General features: G+C 38.2%; 1 protein-coding gene across 1 annotated transcript in view; it reads right to left on the bottom strand.

Moving 5' to 3' along the window:
• WDR70 (WD repeat domain 70) overlaps nt 1-20,018 on the bottom strand; it is a 298,457-nt gene extending 278,439 nt beyond the window's left edge. The window contains exons 1-4 of the mRNA XM_078445080.1: nt 19,881-20,018; nt 19,718-19,783; nt 17,609-17,692; nt 8,392-8,512 (exon numbers count right to left, since the gene is read on the bottom strand). Coding sequence (XP_078301206.1) covers nt 8,392-8,512; nt 17,609-17,692; nt 19,718-19,783; nt 19,881-19,905 — 296 coding nt within the window. The 5' untranslated portion in view covers nt 19,906-20,018. The remainder of the gene's footprint in view (nt 1-8,391; nt 8,513-17,608; nt 17,693-19,717; nt 19,784-19,880) is intronic.
• Nucleotides 20,019-20,769: the final 751 nt, after the last annotated feature.

The following is a 20,769-nucleotide window of genomic DNA, read 5'->3' as shown; positions in this document are numbered from 1 at the left end:
TGTCTTACTGTAAGGAGCATCACACTGATTCTCAAGGTGTTTTTCTACCCAGCACACCGGAGGACCATTACGCAATTGCATTGAGGTCTTTATCACGCACCTCTAGGCATTCTGAAATCCACCACCATCCACCATATGCCTCCACTTCCCATCCCATCCCAAAGGGTTGAGAATTGTGTTCATAATTGTGTGCATTAATCTATTAAATATTTTATAAAACTCAAAGTATTATTGCCCTCTAATAAAGTATTTCTAGTATGTAAGCTCCATGAAAACAGAAATTTCTGTGTGTTGTGTTCATTGCTGTCTCTAGCACCTAAATGAGGCCTGACGTAATCAATAGGCACTCAATATCCACTGAAGAAAAAAAACATGTGATTTTTCTTTTTATTTTCATCTAAGATCAATATTGAGGGGAATACATACTTAAACACTTATCCACATACAAAGACAGGAGCAAGCAAACCTCCACGAAGAGCTTCTCTTTGTTTTTGCAATGGTTTAGCTCATGGTTCTCCAGCCCTACAGGCCTTCTTTCAAACCATAGAGGTTAAGCTTGGTCCAGCATGAGGGTCTTTGCACTTGCAGTTCCCTCTGCTGGAACTGATCATTAAATGGCCTCTTTCTCATCTTTCAGGTCTCGTCCCATGTCACCTCCTCAAAGAGGCTTTAATGCCCCCCCCTTTCTTAATCTTCAAACACATCCCTATCAGTCACTATTATCTTCATTCTCTTAGTTTATCTTTATTAAATACCTCACTAAGTTATCTTATTTGATTGGTTACTCAGTTGTTTACAATCTGTTATCCATCTCCTCAAATATCCCAACAATATGAGCTCGGAGATCTCATCTGACTCCCTAATTGCTGTATCCCCAGTGCCGAAACCAGTGCCTAACCCACAATAGATGTTCAATAAATAGCAGCTGGATGACTGAATACATTTTTATTAAAGTAGTCACACTCCAAAATTTTCTCCCTTGTGATTAAAATCACAAATTCCCAACTGTACTAGTTTAGAAGTCGCAGACTGTCTTAATGCAAAATTATTCAGAGCACAGAGAGCTCTAACTAAACTGATAATCTTTAGCACCAATGCTTTAACTGAATTAACTAGTTCAGAAGCAAGCACTGAACTGACAACTACATGAAGCCATGTTGATTCCACGGCTGATTATGCAGTCCTAATACCCACATGAAACTAGATGGAATGTATCAGCTTCTATGCAGCTTCTAAGTCCATTTCTGTCTTTTTGCTTCTAATATACACAAGGCAAAAAAATAAACTATTTTAACATATTTTCAATTTCTGAAAAACAAAGTCTGTAAAATTATGCCCAAAAATGTCCGTGACAGAAAACAGAGCACATTCCATGTTTAAAATATGCCTTGACTCAATGTGGTGCCAAAATATGAACCAGATCCTGAGAAACAATATGCATCTGATGAGAAAACAGAGGAGTCAAAACCTAACATTTTTCTCAGCTGACTTTTTAAAAGAGAGCTTAGCTAAGCATTAAATAAGATGTGTAAGTATACAATTTCAGTTTAGAAATTAAATTCATAAGCAAAATTCATTATTTCTGGTACTAATTTCTTTAGAGAAAATGCAAATGTCTGAATGATTCCTATCTTACAAATTATGAGTACATCAATATTTCCCTCCTATCCTGCAGCTATATTTCATTGAATAAATGACATATTTCTTCCCAGCATTTGATTTTGAAGGGCAACTTACATTCATATACTATTTCTTTAAGGCCAAAAAAAGGGGGTAGTCTTAGGGACACCTGGATGGCTCTGTCAGTTGAGTGTCCAACTCTTGATTTCAGCTCAGGTCATGATCCCAGGGTTGTGGGATCGAGCTCCGCATGAGGCTCTATGCTGAGTGTGGAGCCTGCTTGGAATTCTCTCTCTCCCTCTCTTTCTTTCTCTCTCTCACCTTCAGCCACTCTCCCCTGCTTGCACATGCTCTCACCCTCTCTCTCTCTCTCAAATTAAAACAAATGTTTTTAATTTATTTTTTTAAGTTTATTTATTTTGGGAAAGAGAGAATGTGAGCAAGAGAGGGTCAGAGAGAGAGGGAGAGAGAATCCCAAGCAAGCTCCACACTGTCAGCGTAGAGCCGATGCGGAACTCCAACTCACAAACTGTGAGATCACGACCTGGGCTGAAATCAAGAGTCAGGTGCTTAACCGACTGAGCCACCCAGGCACCTACCAAAAACTTAAAATTTTTTTTAAAAAGTGGTAGTCTTAAATGACTACCTTCCTCTAAAACAAATTTTAACAACATTGTAGATTTTTTAAAAAATTATTTGGGGGCGCTTGGGTGGCTCAGTCGGTTAAGTGTCCAACTCTTGATCTCAGCTCAGATTTGATCTCAGGGTCACGAGTTCAAGCCCTACATTGGGCTCTGTGTTAAATGTGAAGACTACTTAAAAAAATAATAATAATGAATAAAAAATAAAAATGGTTAAAGGACTTCAATAGTTATTTCTCCAAAGAAGATATATAAATGGCCAATAAGCACATGAAAAAAATGCTCAAAACCTTTAGACATTAGGGAAATGAAAATAAAAACTACATGATACCAATTCACACCTACTAGGATGACTATATTAAAACCATAACAAAACAAAATGGAAAATAACTAATGACAAGAATGTGAAAAAATTGGAACCCTCGTACATTGCTGATAGGAATATAAAATGGTGCAACCACATTGTAAAACAGTTAGGCAATTCCTCATAAAGAAAGTTAAACAGGGGTGCCTGGCTGGCTCAGTCAGAGGAGCATGCGACTCTTGACCTCAGGATCATGAGTTCGAGCCCCATGTTGGATGTAGAGATTACTTAAAATAAATAAGGGCACGTGGCTGGCTCAGTCAGTGGAGAGCACATGACTCTTGATCTTGGGGTACTTAGGTTCAAGCACTACGCTGGGTATAAAGATTACTTAAAAATACTGGGGCACCTGGGTGGCTCAGTCAGTTGAGCATCCAACTTCGGCTCAGGTCATGACCTCACGGTTTGTGAGTTCGAGCCCCACGTTGGGCTCTGTGCTGACAGCTCAAGGCCTGGAACCTGCTTCGAATTCTGTGTCTCCCTCTCTCCCTGACCCTCCCCTGCTCATGCTCTGTCTCTCTGTCTCTCAATAATAAATAAACATTAAATATATATATATATATATATAACTTAAAAATATTTTTAAAAATGAATCTTAAAAAGTAAATGAATAAAAATTTTAAAAAAAAGAAAGTTAAACATAAAACTACCATATAACCCATAAATTCCACTCCTAGGTATATACCAAAAAGAATTAAAAGCAAAGACTCAAAAACATATGCTTGTACACCAATGTTCATTACATTCACAAAACTCAAAAGGTGGAAACCCAAAAAAATTCGGTAACACATGAATGGATAAACAAATTGTGATATATACATACAATGGAATACTATTTAACCATTTAAAGGAATGAAGTTCTGATACAAGAACTTTGAAAACATCATCCAAAGTGAAAGAAGCCAGATATGAAAGGAAAACAGTGTATAATTCCACTTATATGAAATATCTAGAACAGGTAAATTTCAAGGAGACAGAAAGTACATTAGAGGCTATCAGTGGCTAAGAGGAGAGAACAGTGAGAAATCATTGGTTAATGGTCAAATTTCTGTTTGGTGTGTAAAAAATTTTGGAAATAGAAAGTTGCCACAGTAGAAAAAATCAAGACAGTGGTAAAAGGTTACAATTTAGAAATATGAAGGTAAATAAAAGATGAAAAACAAAAAAATTTAAGTAGTTTTTTTCTGGAAAGTAAGAATCATGAACAGGGAAAAACAATGTTTGATTTCATAATGTGTATAAATTCTTTGACAAAAATTTAAAAGATCAGTGGTTGTTGGGAATTAGGGGGAGGAAGGAATGAAAAGGTAGCACACAGAGGATGTTTAAGTCACTGAAACTACTCTGATATATAATGGTAGCTAAATGTCATTACATATGTGTCCAAACCTACAGAATGTACAACATCAAAGACTGAACTGTCATGTAAACTATGGATTCTGAGTGATGATGATGTGTCAGCATGGGGTCATCAATTGTAACAAATGTATCGCTCTGGTAGGGGGGTGTTGATGATGAGGGAGGTAGGAGGACAGGAGCTATATGGAAAAAAAATCTCTGTACCTTCTGCTCAATTTTGCTATGAGCCTAAAACTAATCTAAAAAATAAGGCCTTGGGGAGCCTGGATGGCTCAGTCGGTTAAGCATCTGACTTCGGCTTAGGTCATGATCTCACTGCTTGTGGGTTCCAGCCCTGTGTCTGGTTCTATGCTGACAGCTCAGAGCCCGGAGCCTGCTTCAGATTCTGTGTTACCCTCTCTCTGCCCCTCCCCCACTCATGCTCTGTCTCTGTCTCTCAAAAATAAACATTAAAAACATTTTTTAATTAAAAAATAAATAAAATAAAAATTAAATCCTATTAAAATTAAAAATAAAGGGACAGGGAAAATTGATTAGCTATATGGAGGAGAAAATAAAACTGGATTACAACTTCACATTACTCACAAAAAGCAATTCTGGATTGAATAAAGACATAAATGTTAAATACAAAACTTGAGAACTTTAAGAAAAAACATAGGGGGGCGCCTGGGTGGCGCAGTCGGTTAAGCGTCCGACTTCAGCCAGGTCACGATCTCGCGGTCCGTGAGTTCGAGCCCCGCGTCAGGCTCTGGGCTGATGGCTCGGAGCCTGGAGCCTGTTTCCGATTCTGTGTCTCCCTCTCTCTCTGCCCCTCCCCCGTTCATGCTCTGTCTCTCTCTGTCCCAAAAATAAATAAAAAACGTTGAAAAAAAAATTTAAAGAAAAAAAAGAAAAAACATAGGAAGTTTTCTTTATGATCTCAGAGCAAAGACTCATTTCTTTTTTCTTTTTTTTAAGTTCATTTATTTACTTTGGGGGAGAGAGAGTGCGTGTGCAGGAGCACGAGAAGGAGAGGGGCAGAGAGAGAAAGGGAGAGAAAATCCCAAGCAGGCTCCATGCTCAGCAGCTCAGCACAGAGCCTGACACAGGGCTTGATCCCACAACCGCAAGATCATGACCTGAGGGGACATCAAGAGTCCGCCGCTCAACCAACTGAGCCAAACAGGCACCCCAGGACTCCTTTCTTAAGCAAAACACAAAAACACAGAAGAAAAGATTAATAAACTAGAATACATTAAAATGTGAAACTTGTGTCTATTTAAAAACACCATTAAAAAATAAAAAAATTATAATAAACCATCAAACAACCCAATATAAAATCTGACAGAAGATACAGTTCTTTTTAGATCTTCAGAAGAAAAAATGTATCTCCAAAAAACTTTTAAAATGATGCACAACTATACCAGTAACCAGCAAAGTGCAAATGAACATCATAAGGCTATTACTTCACAATAATCAGGTTGGCAAAAATGAAAATGTGTAACAATAATGGGTGTTGGCAAGGATGTGGAGCAACAGGAATTCTTACACTCTGCTGGTGGTAATGTAAATGGGTACAAACTCTTCAGAAAATAACTAAGCCAAATATAGTAAAAGTAAGTATGTACTTAAAGACCTAACAAGTCTACTACTAGATACATACTGTAAAGAAACTTTTGCACATATAAAACAGAGGATGGCTACAAGGCAGTAAAAACATAAAAAATGTCATAATAATACAGAAAAACAGCAACCTAAACTGACTAGACAATGGAAAAAATTATAGTGTATTTCTAAAAAGAAAACCAAACTGCACTGAAAATAAACTATAACCCCACTTGTGAACATGAGTGAATCTCAAAAACATCTTGGATTAAAAAAAAACAAAACAACACCAAAGTGAAAAAAGATCCAAGACAGCATTAACAGCATCAATATAAAATAAGAAATCATGAGGCCCCTGGCCTCAGTCAGTTGAGTATCTGACTCTTTAGTTCAGCTCAGGTCATGATCCCACGGTTTGTGGGATCGAGCCCCAAGTCAGGGCCCTGACAGTGCAACGTCTTCTTGGGATTCTCTCTCTCCCTCTCTGCCCCTCCCCAACTCAACACTCACTCACACACATGCACTCTAAATAAATAAGTAATTTTAAATAAGAAATCATATAAAACAGCATACTGTTTAGGAATACACTTATACCTAGTAAACTATTTAGAAAAAAAGGAAGTAAGGGTAAACAAAGTGAAGATTTCCCCAGTGCAAGAAAGAGAAATATGAGCAGAGAGAGGACTTCAAAGACACTGGTAAAGCTCTATACTCTCTCTCCCAAGCTAGGTGCTCACTTCATCATTCTCTCTACTTTAAATGTAGGATATTCAGAGCTTTATATGTATAGTATACTTCATAACAAAAATTTTTTGTTTAATTAAAGGGAAAAACAACCCTGACTTTACAGTGTCCATAATCTTATGAAAGAACACACAGCAGAAACAGTTTACATAATAGTGTATAATATGCTAAGTGCTATACTAGAAAGGTTGTAAAATATGCAAAACAATATTATATATGTCTTAGGGATACAAAGATACACAATAACATTATAAAGAGATACATAAAAAAATTTAAATTTAGAAGATTGGTTACTTCTGCCAAGAAGGGAGGGAGTGGCAATGGAAGGCAGTTCTGAGAAGTGTTCACCATAACAGTAAAAGTTTACTTCTTAAGTTGTCTAGTGGATACTATCCTTTATCAACTTTTTGAAAGTCTTAAATACTTCATAATAATTTCTCACTTATAAAGTAATTTTTATTAAATCTAGAAAAAAAGAGAATAGCATAATAATCTCATATCTGAGGGACAATAACTGCCTAAGAAATATATCTTAGAGAGCCTAAGTGGCTCAGTCAGTTAAGTGTCAAACTTTGGCTCAGGTAATGATCTCACGGTCCATAAGTACAAGCCCCATGTCGGGCTCTGTGCTGACAGTGCAGAGCCTGGAGCCTGCTTCTGATTCTGTGTCTCCCTCTCTCTTGACCCTCCCTTGCTCGTGCTCTGTCTTTCTCTCTCTCTCAAAAATAAATATTTAAAAAAATTAGAAATGTATCTTGAATAAAATATGCTCAAACACATGAAAACAATGTTTGTACAATGAAATGTGATATAACTGAGATTCTTTAAAAAGCTAGAAAATGTTGGGGCGCCTGGGTGGCTCAGTCGGTAAGCGTCCGACTTCAGCTCGGGTCATGATCTCACGGTCCGTGGGTTCAAGCCCCGCGTCGGGCTCTGTGCTGACAGCTCAGAGCCTGGAGCCTGTTTCAGATTCTGTGTCTCCCTCTTTCTCTGACCCTCCCCTGTTCATGCTCTCTGTCTCAAAAATAAATAAATGTTTAAAAAAAAAAAAATTTTTTTTAAATAAAATAAAATAAAATAAATAAAAAGCTAGAGAATGAGAAAAAATATCAAATGCAACAAGTTTATCAATATAAATTATAAGGTCCAAATTCAAGTGGAGAAAGAAATGATCAGATTTATTTTTTTTAAAAAAGACGTAAAAATCACAAGAAAAACTGCATAGCCTTATAGCAATTAAAATTATGCAGAAATTATACAACTTCCAGTTGCCTCATTGAAGAAAAAAGTCATTTCACAGTTTCCTCCCACCTATATGTTCTAGCATTTTGTCCTAGTACGTGAAAACCATTATCAAAAGGGCCTTTAAAAGTCCTTAACTAATGTTGGGGCGCCTGGGTAGCTCAGTCAGTTAAGCATCCAACTGCAGCTCAGGTCATGATCTTGAGGTTTGTAAGTTCAAGCCCTGCATCAGGCTCTGTGCTGACCACTCAGAGCCTAGAGCCTGCTTTGGATTCTGTGTCTCCCTTGCCCTCTGCACCTCCCCGCTCATGCTCTGTCTCTCCCTCTCTCTCCCACAAATAAACATTAAAAAAAACATTTTTAAAAGTCCTTAACTAATGTATACTTTCTCATTTATCTAAAAATGTGTATTTGTTTACAAAATTTCAAGAGAATTCTTTTTAATTATGGGCTTTCTCTTCCCTAGGAAAAAGGTCACCCTGTCCCTTCTCAGAACCAGTAAAGACTGCTCCCCCTAGTGCCAACGCATAGTCATTGTGGTGACTGACAAAAGAAGCTGTCACTTGCTTTATATTTCTGAGAAAACTAAAATCTGATAGTGTTTACTTGCTGAGCTCTAATTAGAACTGAAGATCTTTAATTAAAAAAAAAAAACTGAAGATATTTTTAAAAAATTTCTTAGAACAAAATCTCTATCTTTATCCTCTTTTTTCCTTTGCAATGACTACCAGTTTCAATTATCTAAGATTATCAATTATCTAGATTCAATTTAATCTGAGATTAAACACCTAAATGGGAGCGATAATTTAATAGAATCCTTTTGAGAAAATCAAGCACCTGGAAGATGATTTAGAGCAATCTCTGACCACATTTGAGCCTGAAGATGTTGGTTCAATATCTTCATTTTGCCTTCTTAATTCTTTCTCTCTGTTCATTTCTTCCTCTTTTTCTCTTGCTTCTGAAAAGATTAAAAAATTTTCCAACAGTTACTCTTCAAAATTTTTCACTATTAATAAAGGCTAAAAATTAACATAGTCACAGAGATGTAACTTAAGAGTGGTCCCAGTAACAGCAAAAAATTATCAACCTACATGTCTAACAATGGGAAAATAACTATTGTAAACCACGATAACATAAAATACAGTCAATAAAATTAGTGATGGAAAATGTACAAATCTGGGAAAAATAGCAACAGATGTGCTAAGCAAAATTAGCATGTGAATAGCATATGAACCACAATGTACTATCTAAAAAGATACGGGAGGAATCTGGCTGGCTCAGTCAGTGGAACATGTAATTCTTGATCTCGGGGTTGTGTGTTTGAGCCCCACATTGGATGTAGAGATTGTTTAAAAATAAAGTCTTTAAATTAATTAATTAATTAATTATTAATTAATAAAAATAAAATAAAAAGATGTGGAAGGTTATAAGTAAAAAAGTATCTAAAAGTAAGATCTTAGGTAATTTTACTTTTCATTTTCAATGTTTTACACTATAAACAGAATTTTGTTCATTCCTGGGTCACCTGGGTGACTCAGTCAGGTAAGCATCCAACTTTGGCTCAGGTCATGATCTCATGGTTCACAAGTTCAAGCCCTGTGTCGGGCTCTGTGTAAAAAAAACATTTTGTTCATTTCTGAATTTCCCACACTGGATTTGTGGTCAAGCACTTCCCACAAAAACTATGAGAAAATTTCAGATTTCTAGAGTTATTTACCTTGGAAAGACAAAAACAAATATCCAAAGAAATTAAATCTTTTTCCTCTGATAATCTCACTCTACAATTGAGGGACACATAGGAAGGAAATTAATTATATGAACAGTCTGGTTCTTAACTACCATGATCTTCAATAACTTAAGATAATCTTTAACATTTTTCCTTAATGATGAAAAAACAATACACCCAAACTTAGGCACTATTAAAGGGTACTACTTATTAATTGAAATGTTGTACTCTTTAGGGTCTTTTGTTGCCAGGACCTGGACGATGAGAAACAAGGAGATAGCAAGCAAGTGTCAACAAGTAACTAGATATCCTCTGAATTCAAACAAGGAAGATTAAACTCTGCAGGAAGAGGTAAGGCAAATACATACTACAGCCCTAGCTTGTGTTCATATTTTTTGTGCTCACCACTGGGCTAAGGTGACTTAGAAGTTGACAATTCTGCACTCTGATGCTGAGGTTGAAAAAAATAAAAAAGAGGAAGATAATGTCCTATAAGAGCTGCCCCAGGGCACCTGGGTGGCTCACTCAGTCAAGCATCCCATGTCAGTTCAGGTCATGATCTAACGGTGGGCAGGTTCAAGCCCCCTTGTGGGGCTCTGTGCTAACCAGCTCAGAGCCTGGAGCCTGCTTTGGATTCTGTGTCTCCCCCTCTCTCTCTGCCCCTCCCTGCTCACGCCTATATCTCTCTCCTTCAAAAATAAACATTAAAAAACAATTTTTTTTTAAAGAGTTGCCCTGCTTGGCTCCTACCCTCATCCTGCTTCTCCAGTCAATCCCTCTGTACTCTACAGGGTGGGAGGAGAGGGGTTCGGGGGTGAAAAACACTTGGACATTTGATCCTAGGCTCAGGTCTTGGGGCAGTTCTGACCTTACTCAGTAAACAGTACCTCGGCATACGTTATTAGCTATCCAACAGCCATTTCTCCCTTTTTCCCTTGCTCCGAAAACCACAATTTTCTCCAGATAAGAGCAAGTTCTTCAGCAGATCCTGGGCCCCTCCCCGCCCAGAAAGGGTTAAAACTTGATTCCAACTCAACTTTATCACTCTTGTCAGTGGCTGTTTTTTGGAGCTGATGTGCCACACTAATACTAGTCAATTAAGATCTGAGGAGAAGTCAGCCGGAAGAAAACTTGAGAAAGGTTTTCTTCTTTTCTTTATTTTGAGAGAGAGAAGAAGAGAGAATCCCAAGCAGGCTCCACTCAATCCCATGACCTTGAGGATCATGACCTGAGCTGAAATCAAGAGTCAGTTTAACCAACTGAGCCACCCAGGCACCCCTTACTTTTAAAACATATATCAAACAGTATCCTTTCAGCCTGTGGAGGTGGTCATCTGCATGTAACAAAATTTCACTTACAATTTTAGGTCATGAGAATATACCCAGCTTGGGACAAGCCAATACCCTACAACTGGCAAAGCAGAAAAAGAGGGAAAAACTTAATATTCTTCAGGTCAGGACTCAGAAGATGGAAGAGCCCCATTCCAGAGTTATTGTCATGTGCAACAGTACATTTTTCTTAGTTGTGCCATTTTTATTTTTTATTTAAAAAAATTTTTTTAATGTTTATTATTTTTAAGAGAGAGAGAGAGAGACAGAGCATGAGCAGGGGAGGGGCGGAGAGAGAGGGAGACACAGAATCCAAAGTAGCCAGCACAGAGCCTGATGCGGGGCTCGAACTAAGGAGCCGTGAGATCATGACCTGAGCCAAAGTCAGACACTTAACCATCTGAGCCACCCAGGAGCCCCTTGAGCCATTTTTAATTAGGTCTTCTAGGACTTCTTTGCAAGTAACAAAAAGTATCTTAATAGCAACCTTAATTTAACAAAAATTAGAGCAGCTAATACTTAACATGGAGCTAACTATGTATGAGGTATTGTTTTAAGCACTGCCTATAAATTAACTCTTTTAATCATCACAACGACCTCTGAAGTAGATATTATTTTTTTAGCTTTATTGAGGTATAGGTGACAAATAAAATTATAAAAGATTTAAAATGTACAATGTGATATAATATACATATACATTATGAGAGGATTCCCTCCATGGAGTGAATGAACATATCCATCATCTCACATATCTACCTTTTTTTTTTTTAAGTGAGAACATTTAAGTTTTACTCTCCTAACAATCTCAATTACACGATACACTTGAAGTAGGTACTATTATTCTCACTCTACATTTGAGAAATCTATGCCATTGAAAAGTCAAGGAACAAAGCTATAAAGTCCCAAAACAGTGAATTGAGGCTCCAAAACTGGATCTTTCTGAGATGTGACCAGACTTTCTTAAGAGACTAAAATTATCCAATGAGCACCACCCACCTTAAGTAACAATTTGCCTGCCTTTCTCTCCAAGAGGCAATAAAGCCCAGCCCTTCACTGCATGCTTGTGGCCAGACTATCCAGAAACTGGCCCACCCACCTGCTCAACTAGAGTTCCTCAGCAGAGGATAACTACTCCAAACTACTTGTCCCTAGTGAAGCATCTAATTTTTTAATTTAAAATTTTAATTTTTTAACACTAGAAAGGATCTTCTTTATTTATTATTTTTTTAAATTTTTTAAAATGTTTTTATTTATTTTTGAGACAGAGAGAGACAGCATGAGCAGGGGAGGGGCAGAGAGGGAGACACAGAATCTGAAACAGGCTCCAGGCTCTGAGCTGTCAGCACAGAGCCTGACACGGGGCTCGAACTCAGAGTGTGAGATCGTGACCTGAGCTGAAGTAGGACACTTAACCGACTGAGCCACCCAGGAGCCCCATCACCAGAAAGGATTTTCTAATCAGAGAGGTTCTTGCCATCACCTGATGCTTCATTAAAGCAAAGGATAGGGGCGCCTGGGTGGCGCAGTCGGTTGAGCCTCCGACTTCAGCCAGGTCACGATCTCGCGGTCCGTGAGTTCGAGCCCCGCGTCAGGCTCTGGGCTGAGTTCGAGCCCCGCGTCAGGCTCTGGGCTGATGGCTCGGAGCCTGGAGCCTGTTTCCGATTCTGTGTCTCCCTCTCTCTCTGCCCCTCCCCCGTTCATGCTCTGTCTCTCTCTGTCCCAAAAATAAATTAAAAACGTTGAAAAAAAAAATTTAAAAAAAAAAAAAGCAAAGTTTAAAGATAAAAGGGGGATTAAGACATTTTAGAGGAAAAAAAATTTTCTTCCTCATTGTTAACTGAGGACAAAAACCAAAACCAAACAGAATTCAGTAGTCTATAACTCCCTGACAGAGGGTATCATTTCACGCACTTTGACCCAATGTGGAACCAAGCACACTGTAAGCACTGTAAAAATGCTCTGTATCTTCCCTCAACCAAAATGAATTAATCTACTACCCAACACTTAATTTTATACTTCCAAGCACCTCATTTTATTGTTCTCTACCTTCAGTTATCAACTATGGACAGCCATTTCTGCAAAAGCCCCTCCAAATGTACGCAATTTTTGTCTAGATTAGCAGCAAACTATCCAATACATCCATGTCCCATCTGGGCTGATTCACACAAACTGCAGACTCAAAAGAATGTAATTCAGCAGCTGAAAATCTCAGAGCCAATCATTATAGCAACCACTTAACTTGAAGAAATGAAACTTAAGATAAAATATAAAAGAAATAAAGGGTGCTTGGGTGGTGCAGATGGTTAAGTGCCCAACTCTTGATCTCCATGATCTCAAGTCTGTGAGTTCAAGCCCTGCATCAGGCTCTGCACTGATGGCGTGGAGCCTGCTTGGGATTCTGTCTCTCCTTCTGACCCTTCCCCACTTGTGCTCTCTCTCTGTTTCTCTCTCAAAATAAATAAACTTAAAAAAAAAGTAAAAGAAATAAAATTACCAGAAATAATAGCTAAAATAAATGTTCTCTAATCATGATACTCTTTTTACCCACGGGACTTAAATCTTGCTAAATGTTTTTGTTATTCTACTTTAAAATAATTCATTACCCTACAAATTTCACATAAATTTACATTGAATTTAATTTTTTTAAATGTTTATTTATTTTTGAGAGAGAGAGAGCACAAACAAGGGAGGGGCAGAAAGAGAGAGAGAGAGAAGAGACACAGAGGATCCAAAGTGGGCTCCGTGCTGACAGCAGTGAATCCTGATGTGGGGCTCAAACTCAGGAACGATGAGATCATGACCTGAGCCAAAGTCGGATGCTCAACTAACTGACTGAGTCACTCAGGTGCCCGTAATTTTAAATATTGCCAAAATACCAGGAAGTAAAGAATAAGAACATTCTAACTACATTTATGACGTATCTCCATTAAATATTTAGGGATATAACCATTATGTACCCAGCTCTGTTAGGCACTGCAAAAATGAAGAACAAAGTTCTTATCCTTAATACGTGAACAATATTAAGATAAAATCTATAGTATTTTTTAAAGTGTCATGGAAACAAAGCCATTATATCCAAACAGGTTTTTAAAGAACACCTAGTGGGGTGCCTGGGTGGCTCAGTTGTCTGAGCATCCGACTTCAGCTCAGGTCATGATCTCACAGTTCACGGGTTCGAGCCCCGCATCGGGGCTAACAGCTCAGAGCCTGGAGCCTGCTTCAGATTCTGTGTCTCCCTCTCTCTCTGCCCCTCCCCTGCTCACACTCTGTCTCTCCCTCTCTCTCAAAAATAAATAAACATTAAAAAAAAAAAAAAAGAACACCTAACAAAAGTAAAATATGAGGGCTTAAATGATGAGGTAGTATTCAACCAGGTAGAGAGACCATTTCAAGTACACCGGAGGGGGGAAAAAAAAAACCTTTAAGCTTTTCTAATTTCTAAAATGTACGGGACAGATTTTCTTCTCAGGATCATTAAATCATCCATTGAAATCATTTTCAAATTCTTTCATGTTTTTTTTCATTTTTTCCAGTTACATAACTGAGAAAGTTCATAAATCCATCTAAAACATAGGCACAACCAAAATAAGCATTTGAAAAAAAAAAAATTGGGGGGGGGCACCTAGGTGGCTCAGTCGGTTGAGCATCCAATTCTTGATTTCAGCTCAGGCCCTGATCCCAGGGTCGTGGGATCAAGCCCTGCATCAGGCTCCTTGCTAAATGTGGAGCCTGCTTAAGATTCTCTCTCCCTCCCTGTGCCCCTGTCCCCAGCTCACAATCTCTCTCCTTCTCTAAAAAAAAATAAAATAAATAAATTTTTAAAAAGAAATCTTTCCTCCCCACTTATGTCCTCATAGTATTACAGTCCTAAAAAAGGACCTTTTATATGACTTAAACAAACTTAGAGCTTTCAAAAAATTTGAAAACTTAAAAAAAAAAAAAATTGCACCACTACTATTTCCTGACATTTTAAATAATGCATACTTTATTGAGGTTTTATAGTAATTCATCCTTTCTACTAGGGCATTTACCAACCAAAACAGTTCATATTCATATACACAAACTTGCTATTAAAAGGGACCAAAGTTTTTATTCTCCTCAAGTTTCATGTCAATGCTCACAGACTCCAGTCCAAGCACAAAATAAATTATGCCCATATCAGTTTTTGAACTTTCAAGAAAAATAAGTCAAACTGGATTCATGTGTTTAGATCAGGGTAAAAACAGCAGTCTGAGGATATAATACTATGTCCAAGTCCAACAATACTAAATCAAGGAAGTTCAATACATTTAATTCATCCACAAACATCACAGAAGAACTTGGTCCTGAGATAACGTTTCAAATTTTAAAAATGTAGTAACTCTTCACTATAAGTCCTCTCAGGTGCTAAACGCATATGTGCTTTTACTAAGAAAAACTCTAGCAATTAAAAGTGATATTTTTAGGGTGCCTGGGTGGCTCAGTCTGTTAAGCATCTAACTGCAGCTCAGTTATGATCTCATGGTTCGTGGGTTCCAGTCCTGCACTGAGCTCCACGCTGACAACTCAGAGACTGGAGCCTGCTTTGGATTCTGGGTCTCCCTCTCTCTACCCCTCCCCTACTTGTGTTCTCTAAATAAATAAATAAATAAATAAATACATACATACATACATACATACATACATACATACATAAATACATGAATACATAAATACACAAATAAAGAATAAACATATAATAAAAAATAAAAGTGACATTTTTCAAGTACTTAACTGTTTAAAAAGTACTATGCCCGGGGCACCTGGGCGGCTCAGTTAAGCGTCTGACTCTTGATTTAGGCTCAGGTCACCATCTCAGAGTTTGTGAGATCGCGCTTCATGTGGGGCTCTGTGCTGACAGCACACAGCCTGCTTGGGATTCTCTCTCTCCCTCTCTCTGTATCTCCCTCACTAGCATGCATGTGCTCACTCTCTCTCTCTCTCTCTCTCTCAAAATAAACTTAATAAATAAATAAGTAGTACTATGCTCAACATCTTAATCCTTTCAAGAACCCTCTAAGGAAGACCTTATTATCACTTTCACCTAACAGACAAAGAAATTAAGGCTCTAAATTTGAAAACTCATCCAACATTATCTCTAACCTGATGTGTGGCTGACCCTCAAACCTAGGTCCTCCAACTCCAAATCCCAAGCTCTGTATCCATACAAAGGATTTTAAAACATTCTCCAAAGAAGCAGCGTTTTTCAAAAGACAGTATTACAGTTCCAAATTCAATTTAACCTTCTCAAGTATATATTGAGAACTTATCTTGCAAGGCATGGTATAGGGAACTATAGAACTCATTCAGGTGAATAAGACAATCTCTGTGCCAATGTTTCGTTATCACATGCTGAAAGAGGTAAATACAAGAATGCTATACTATAACAGTATAAGCATTCACTAAAATGTTTAAAAATCAAGCGGTTAAAGCATTTGTAAATAGGCCTCAAATACAAAATGTCTTTGTATCTTGTCTGATGATACCAAATTATTTAATATTTTTAAGTATGCTAAGGTAAGAGGATCGGGGGGCACCTGGATGGCTCAGTTGGTTGAGCATCCGACTTTGGCTCAGTTCATGATCTCACAGTTCACAAGTTTGAGCCCTGCATCAGGCTGGCTGCTGTCAGCACAGAGCCCACTTCAGATCCTTTATCCCCCTCTGTCTCTGCCCCTCCGCAACTTGTGCTGTCGCTCAAAAATAAACATTTTTTTCAAGGATCTGTATCTCTTAAAAACATATACTAAAATATTTACAGGTGAAATAATGTCTAAGATTTGTGCCAAAATAATCTGAGAGGGGAAGTAAATGGAAATAACACCAGCCATGAATTATTATAGTACTTAAATCCGTGTGACAAGAGTTCATTACCATACTTTTGTGTATTGTGTGTGAGATTTCACATAATGACAGTTTTTTTAATAGTATATGTACATAGTGGGCCTCTCATCACACACACACACACACAAAAAAAAACAACTTATTCTTCCAAAGACCAAAAAAAATCACATGAAGCTCACTTTCCAAATATTAGGTATTACTGCTATATATCATTGTAAACCAAAAAGGACAACTGGCAGAACAACAGTCACTTAAATTTGTCTAAAAGTCCTATCTCTGATTTCTAGCCCGTTTTACTCTATCAGGATACATCTATTCCTTCTCCAGTGTAACAACGATCTGATTCAGATCCAAAGAAAGCAGTAGAGAAGTCAGTCTACTTGGAAGACCCCAAGGCGCTTTCCAGAATTGCCAACCGCCTGGTATCAAACCAGACAGTCTGGAAATTAAGGCCTTCGTTACATGTGTGATATAATTCATTAATGCAGGGGTTCAACAGCAGCAGCCACATTCACTGTATGTCTCAATTTTCTAAACTGAGTCAACACTCAGTGGTGTACACAGCTCTGAGTGCCACCTCTCGCCCAGCCTTCCAAATACTGGTTCCGCTGTAAGCAGGAAAAGAAAAAAATGAAATGAAAATCAGATAAAGGTGAAAGGAGAGGTAATAAAGAAACTGCTATTCTGATTCTTACAAATTAATTTAGAATCCTTGCTTGTTCATAGCACACACTTCAAAAAGATTTTAGCATCCAGGCTTTCTTATCCTACTTAGATGCAACTTTTTACGTTAAAAAAAAATAATAACCTCTGCTTCCAAAGGAACGAACACATGTGGTCTTCTAACAATTTTGAATTTTTTTTTTCTTTTTTTTTTTAGAAAGAAAGTGCACGGGAGCGGAGCCGAGGGAGAGAGAGAGAGAATCTTAAGCAGACTCCACACTCAGCACGTAGCCAGACAGAGGGCTGGATCCCACAACCCTGGATCATGACCTGAGTCCAAATCAAGAGTCTTGGATACTCAACCGACTGAGCCACCCAGGCACCCCTTTCTCAGTCTTCTATAACTGTCGATGTACTTGTTTAAAGCGTTTACAGGATTTAAACCAATAGAAAAGGACATAACTGTACTTCTTACCCAGTGTTTTCCGACTTCTCTCCACAGCCGTTCTTCGTGTTTGTTCAAACATTGCTTCCAAATCAAATGTTCGAGCTTTTTTTCCTAAACAGAAATAAGTAGCAGACTGTGATCTTCTTGCACTAAGCTGGGCAAACTTTAGGTACTCAATAAATACTTATAACCATTTAGTCTGTTTCATTTATAACATGGCTACAAGATAAGTATCTAAGAAGAACGAGTTTATCTCAGGGAATTTTTATTGACAGTCTCATCATTAACCAGCCAACTTTCCCATCCTCCTCTAATCCCCTGGACTCTACCCCTTAAACCTAACACTGCTGTCATAGGCAGAATGGAGAATGTTCACACCCTAATCTCGGGAACCTGTGAATATGTTATATTACACAGCAAAAGGGACTTTGTAGATGTAATTAAGGTTATGGACTTTAAAATAGATTATCCTGGTTTAAAACAGAAGATTGTCTTAATCTAAATCACAGAAGCCCTTGCAAGCAAAGATGCAGAACAGATACAGCAGAAGTCAGGGAGATATAGTGTGAGAAGGACTGGAAACACTACTTCATTTTAAGATCAAGGCAGCAAGATGACAAGTAATTCAGGTACCTTAAGGAGCTAAGAGACTCCCACCTGACAGCCACTAAGGAAACTGGGGCCTCAACCCTAAAACCACAGGAAATCAAATTCTCACAACAACCTGAATGAGTTTGGAAGCAATATATTGGTTTTCGTCGTGTTTTTTTATAGTAATGTCTACTCCATGTTAATAAGAATATGGTAAAAATGTCATTCTTACGTGATACTGACTTTTGTATAAATTGAAACAAACTTTCTGAAGGGCATTATGACAAAAATGTATCAGTTTTAAAAGACATATACCCAAATTTTTGGTTACTTTTTAATATTTATATTTTTTATTATAGTCCATTCTTTAGAAAACTACCCTATGAAAATACACAAAAATTCCTTTTACAAGACATGAAAGTTATTTCTAAAAATATTAACTTTAGTATTACTGAAAAAAATTAGAATTAGAAACTATGTAGGAGAAAGTTTAAAATATTACAAATTATACACATATTAAATGGACTACTATTCAGCCATTTTGGAAGAGCATTTTATAACATGGGAAAATCCTTAAGAGTATTAAGAATTAAATAAAGCATATAATTAAGAGTAATATAAACCTGTACACACATATGATCTTAAGTTTCTTGATAAATACACAACAGGAAAAACTGGAAAACAAAGTTCTAAGTCTTGATTTCTAGATCACAAGATTATTAATGGCTTTACTTTCTTCTTTCTCATCTTTTGTGTTCTTCAGATTTCCTGCTATTAATATATGTTACTTTTGACATCAGAGAAGAAGCTAAAGAACTGAAACAAAGTAAGTACTGTAATAATACATAAGTATGCAGTATTTTTGCAAAAACAACTACCTAGAAGTAAAAATGTGGCATAAGACATTACCATAGTAGATGGGTAAATGAACACTAACAAGAGACCTGGACACATTAGCCTGATATCTGTTCTGTCCAAAACCCAAAAGAAATGGAAAAACAATTTACGTCGCCTTCTTACAGACAGTAATGTTTTCAACAGATGACTACATCTCTGTTTGAAATGTTTTTCTTTATCTCATAACAAGGCTCCACAGAGAGATTGAAGTAACGATGCCGGGGAAGAAAAGCTTGAATCAAAAAGGATTTAATAACCGTTATAATATCACTTAACGGCTCACCTGTTACCAGAAAGGCCATCTCGTTACACACCACGGTCAATGGTTAGCTCTCAGTCTCTGGACACAAAAAGACAACTCCCTCCACCAACCAACACCGCCCACCACATGGGTCACAAAGCTACCTTTCTCTCTTACAAGGCTTTCCACTCGTGTCACCTGAGCTGGTCCCAACAGACAGGCAAGAATTGGAAAATGGATGGAGAATACCCAGAAATTGCAAGGTATACACACTAGAGTTAAAGTAACTAGGACTTGGCACAGCGGAGGGTGCGGAACAGAGGTGACAGCTGGGCCTCCCCTCTCAACCTGCGGTTCTTAAAACCTGTGCAAAAGGAGACGGAGCTAAGCGTAAGGCAGTCACTTACCGAACCCGGTGAAGCCCATGGTGACCGCCAGCTGCGGATCCGGTCCCGATGCGTCTGAGCCTGTCACTGGGGCAAGAGGAGAAGGAGGAGACCTCGTTAGTGCGGCGACGCCGGCACCCGCTGGCCCTACCCACCCTGCCTAGGATCGCCCCACGGAACCCACCTTCACTGGGCCCCGGGCGTTCCATGGCCGGCCGCCTGCCGCAGAACTAGCCACAGCCACAGAACAAGCAGCTGCGAAAGACTCCCGGCAAAACCTGCAGGAACTATCGCCTTTCAGGTACTGCGCCGCCGCCGGGGCCAAGAGCGTCACCTTCCGCGAAGGGATCGCGGCCCCCGGAGCTGCGCCGCCCTAGCGGGCTGGCGGGGCATAAGCACTGCAGAGACTACCTGCTAACTCCGCCCAGTGGCTGGGAACACCCCCCAGTTTTGTCAACACCCTTTCTTTTCTTTTTTTTTTTTTTTTTTTGTATTTTGTAGATTTTATTCAATGACTATATATTATTGGTATACTAAGCATATAGAAAAGATAGAGAAAGAATGAGTCCACAGGTCTTTCAAGGAACAAGTAAACCTGTGGAAGCCCTCAGAATTTATTTCTCAATCTTGGCTGCGTATCAGTATGCAAAACACCTGGAGAGGTGTTTTGTTTTGTTTCATATTTTTTATTCAAGTATAGTGGACACACAAAGTTACACTAGTTTCAGACATACAGCATAGTGATTCAACTAATCTGTATATTATGCCCACAAGTGTAGCTACCATCTGTCACCATACAACACTATTACAACACCATTGATTAGATTCCCTTTGCTGTGCCTCTTGTCTCCGTGACCTATTCGTTCATTCCATAAGTGAAAGCCTCTGTTTCACACTCCCTTTCCCCTCTTTTGCTCAACCTCCTTCCCTCTGACAACCATCAGTTTGTTCATTGCATTTATGGGTCTGTTTCTGCATTTTGCTCATGTGTTTGTTCATTTCTTAGATTCTACATATGAGTAAAATCATATGGTGTTTGTCTTTCTTTGTCTTATTTCCCTTAGTATAATACC

The sequence above is a fragment of the Panthera onca genome, chromosome A1 (assembly GCF_046562875.1).
Source record: "Panthera onca isolate mPanOnc1 chromosome A1, mPanOnc1 haplotype 2, whole genome shotgun sequence".
Classification (NCBI taxonomy): domain Eukaryota; kingdom Metazoa; phylum Chordata; class Mammalia; order Carnivora; family Felidae; genus Panthera; species Panthera onca.
The sequence above is the reverse complement of the archived record's forward strand: the minus strand, read 5'-3'. Positions and strand labels throughout refer to the sequence as shown.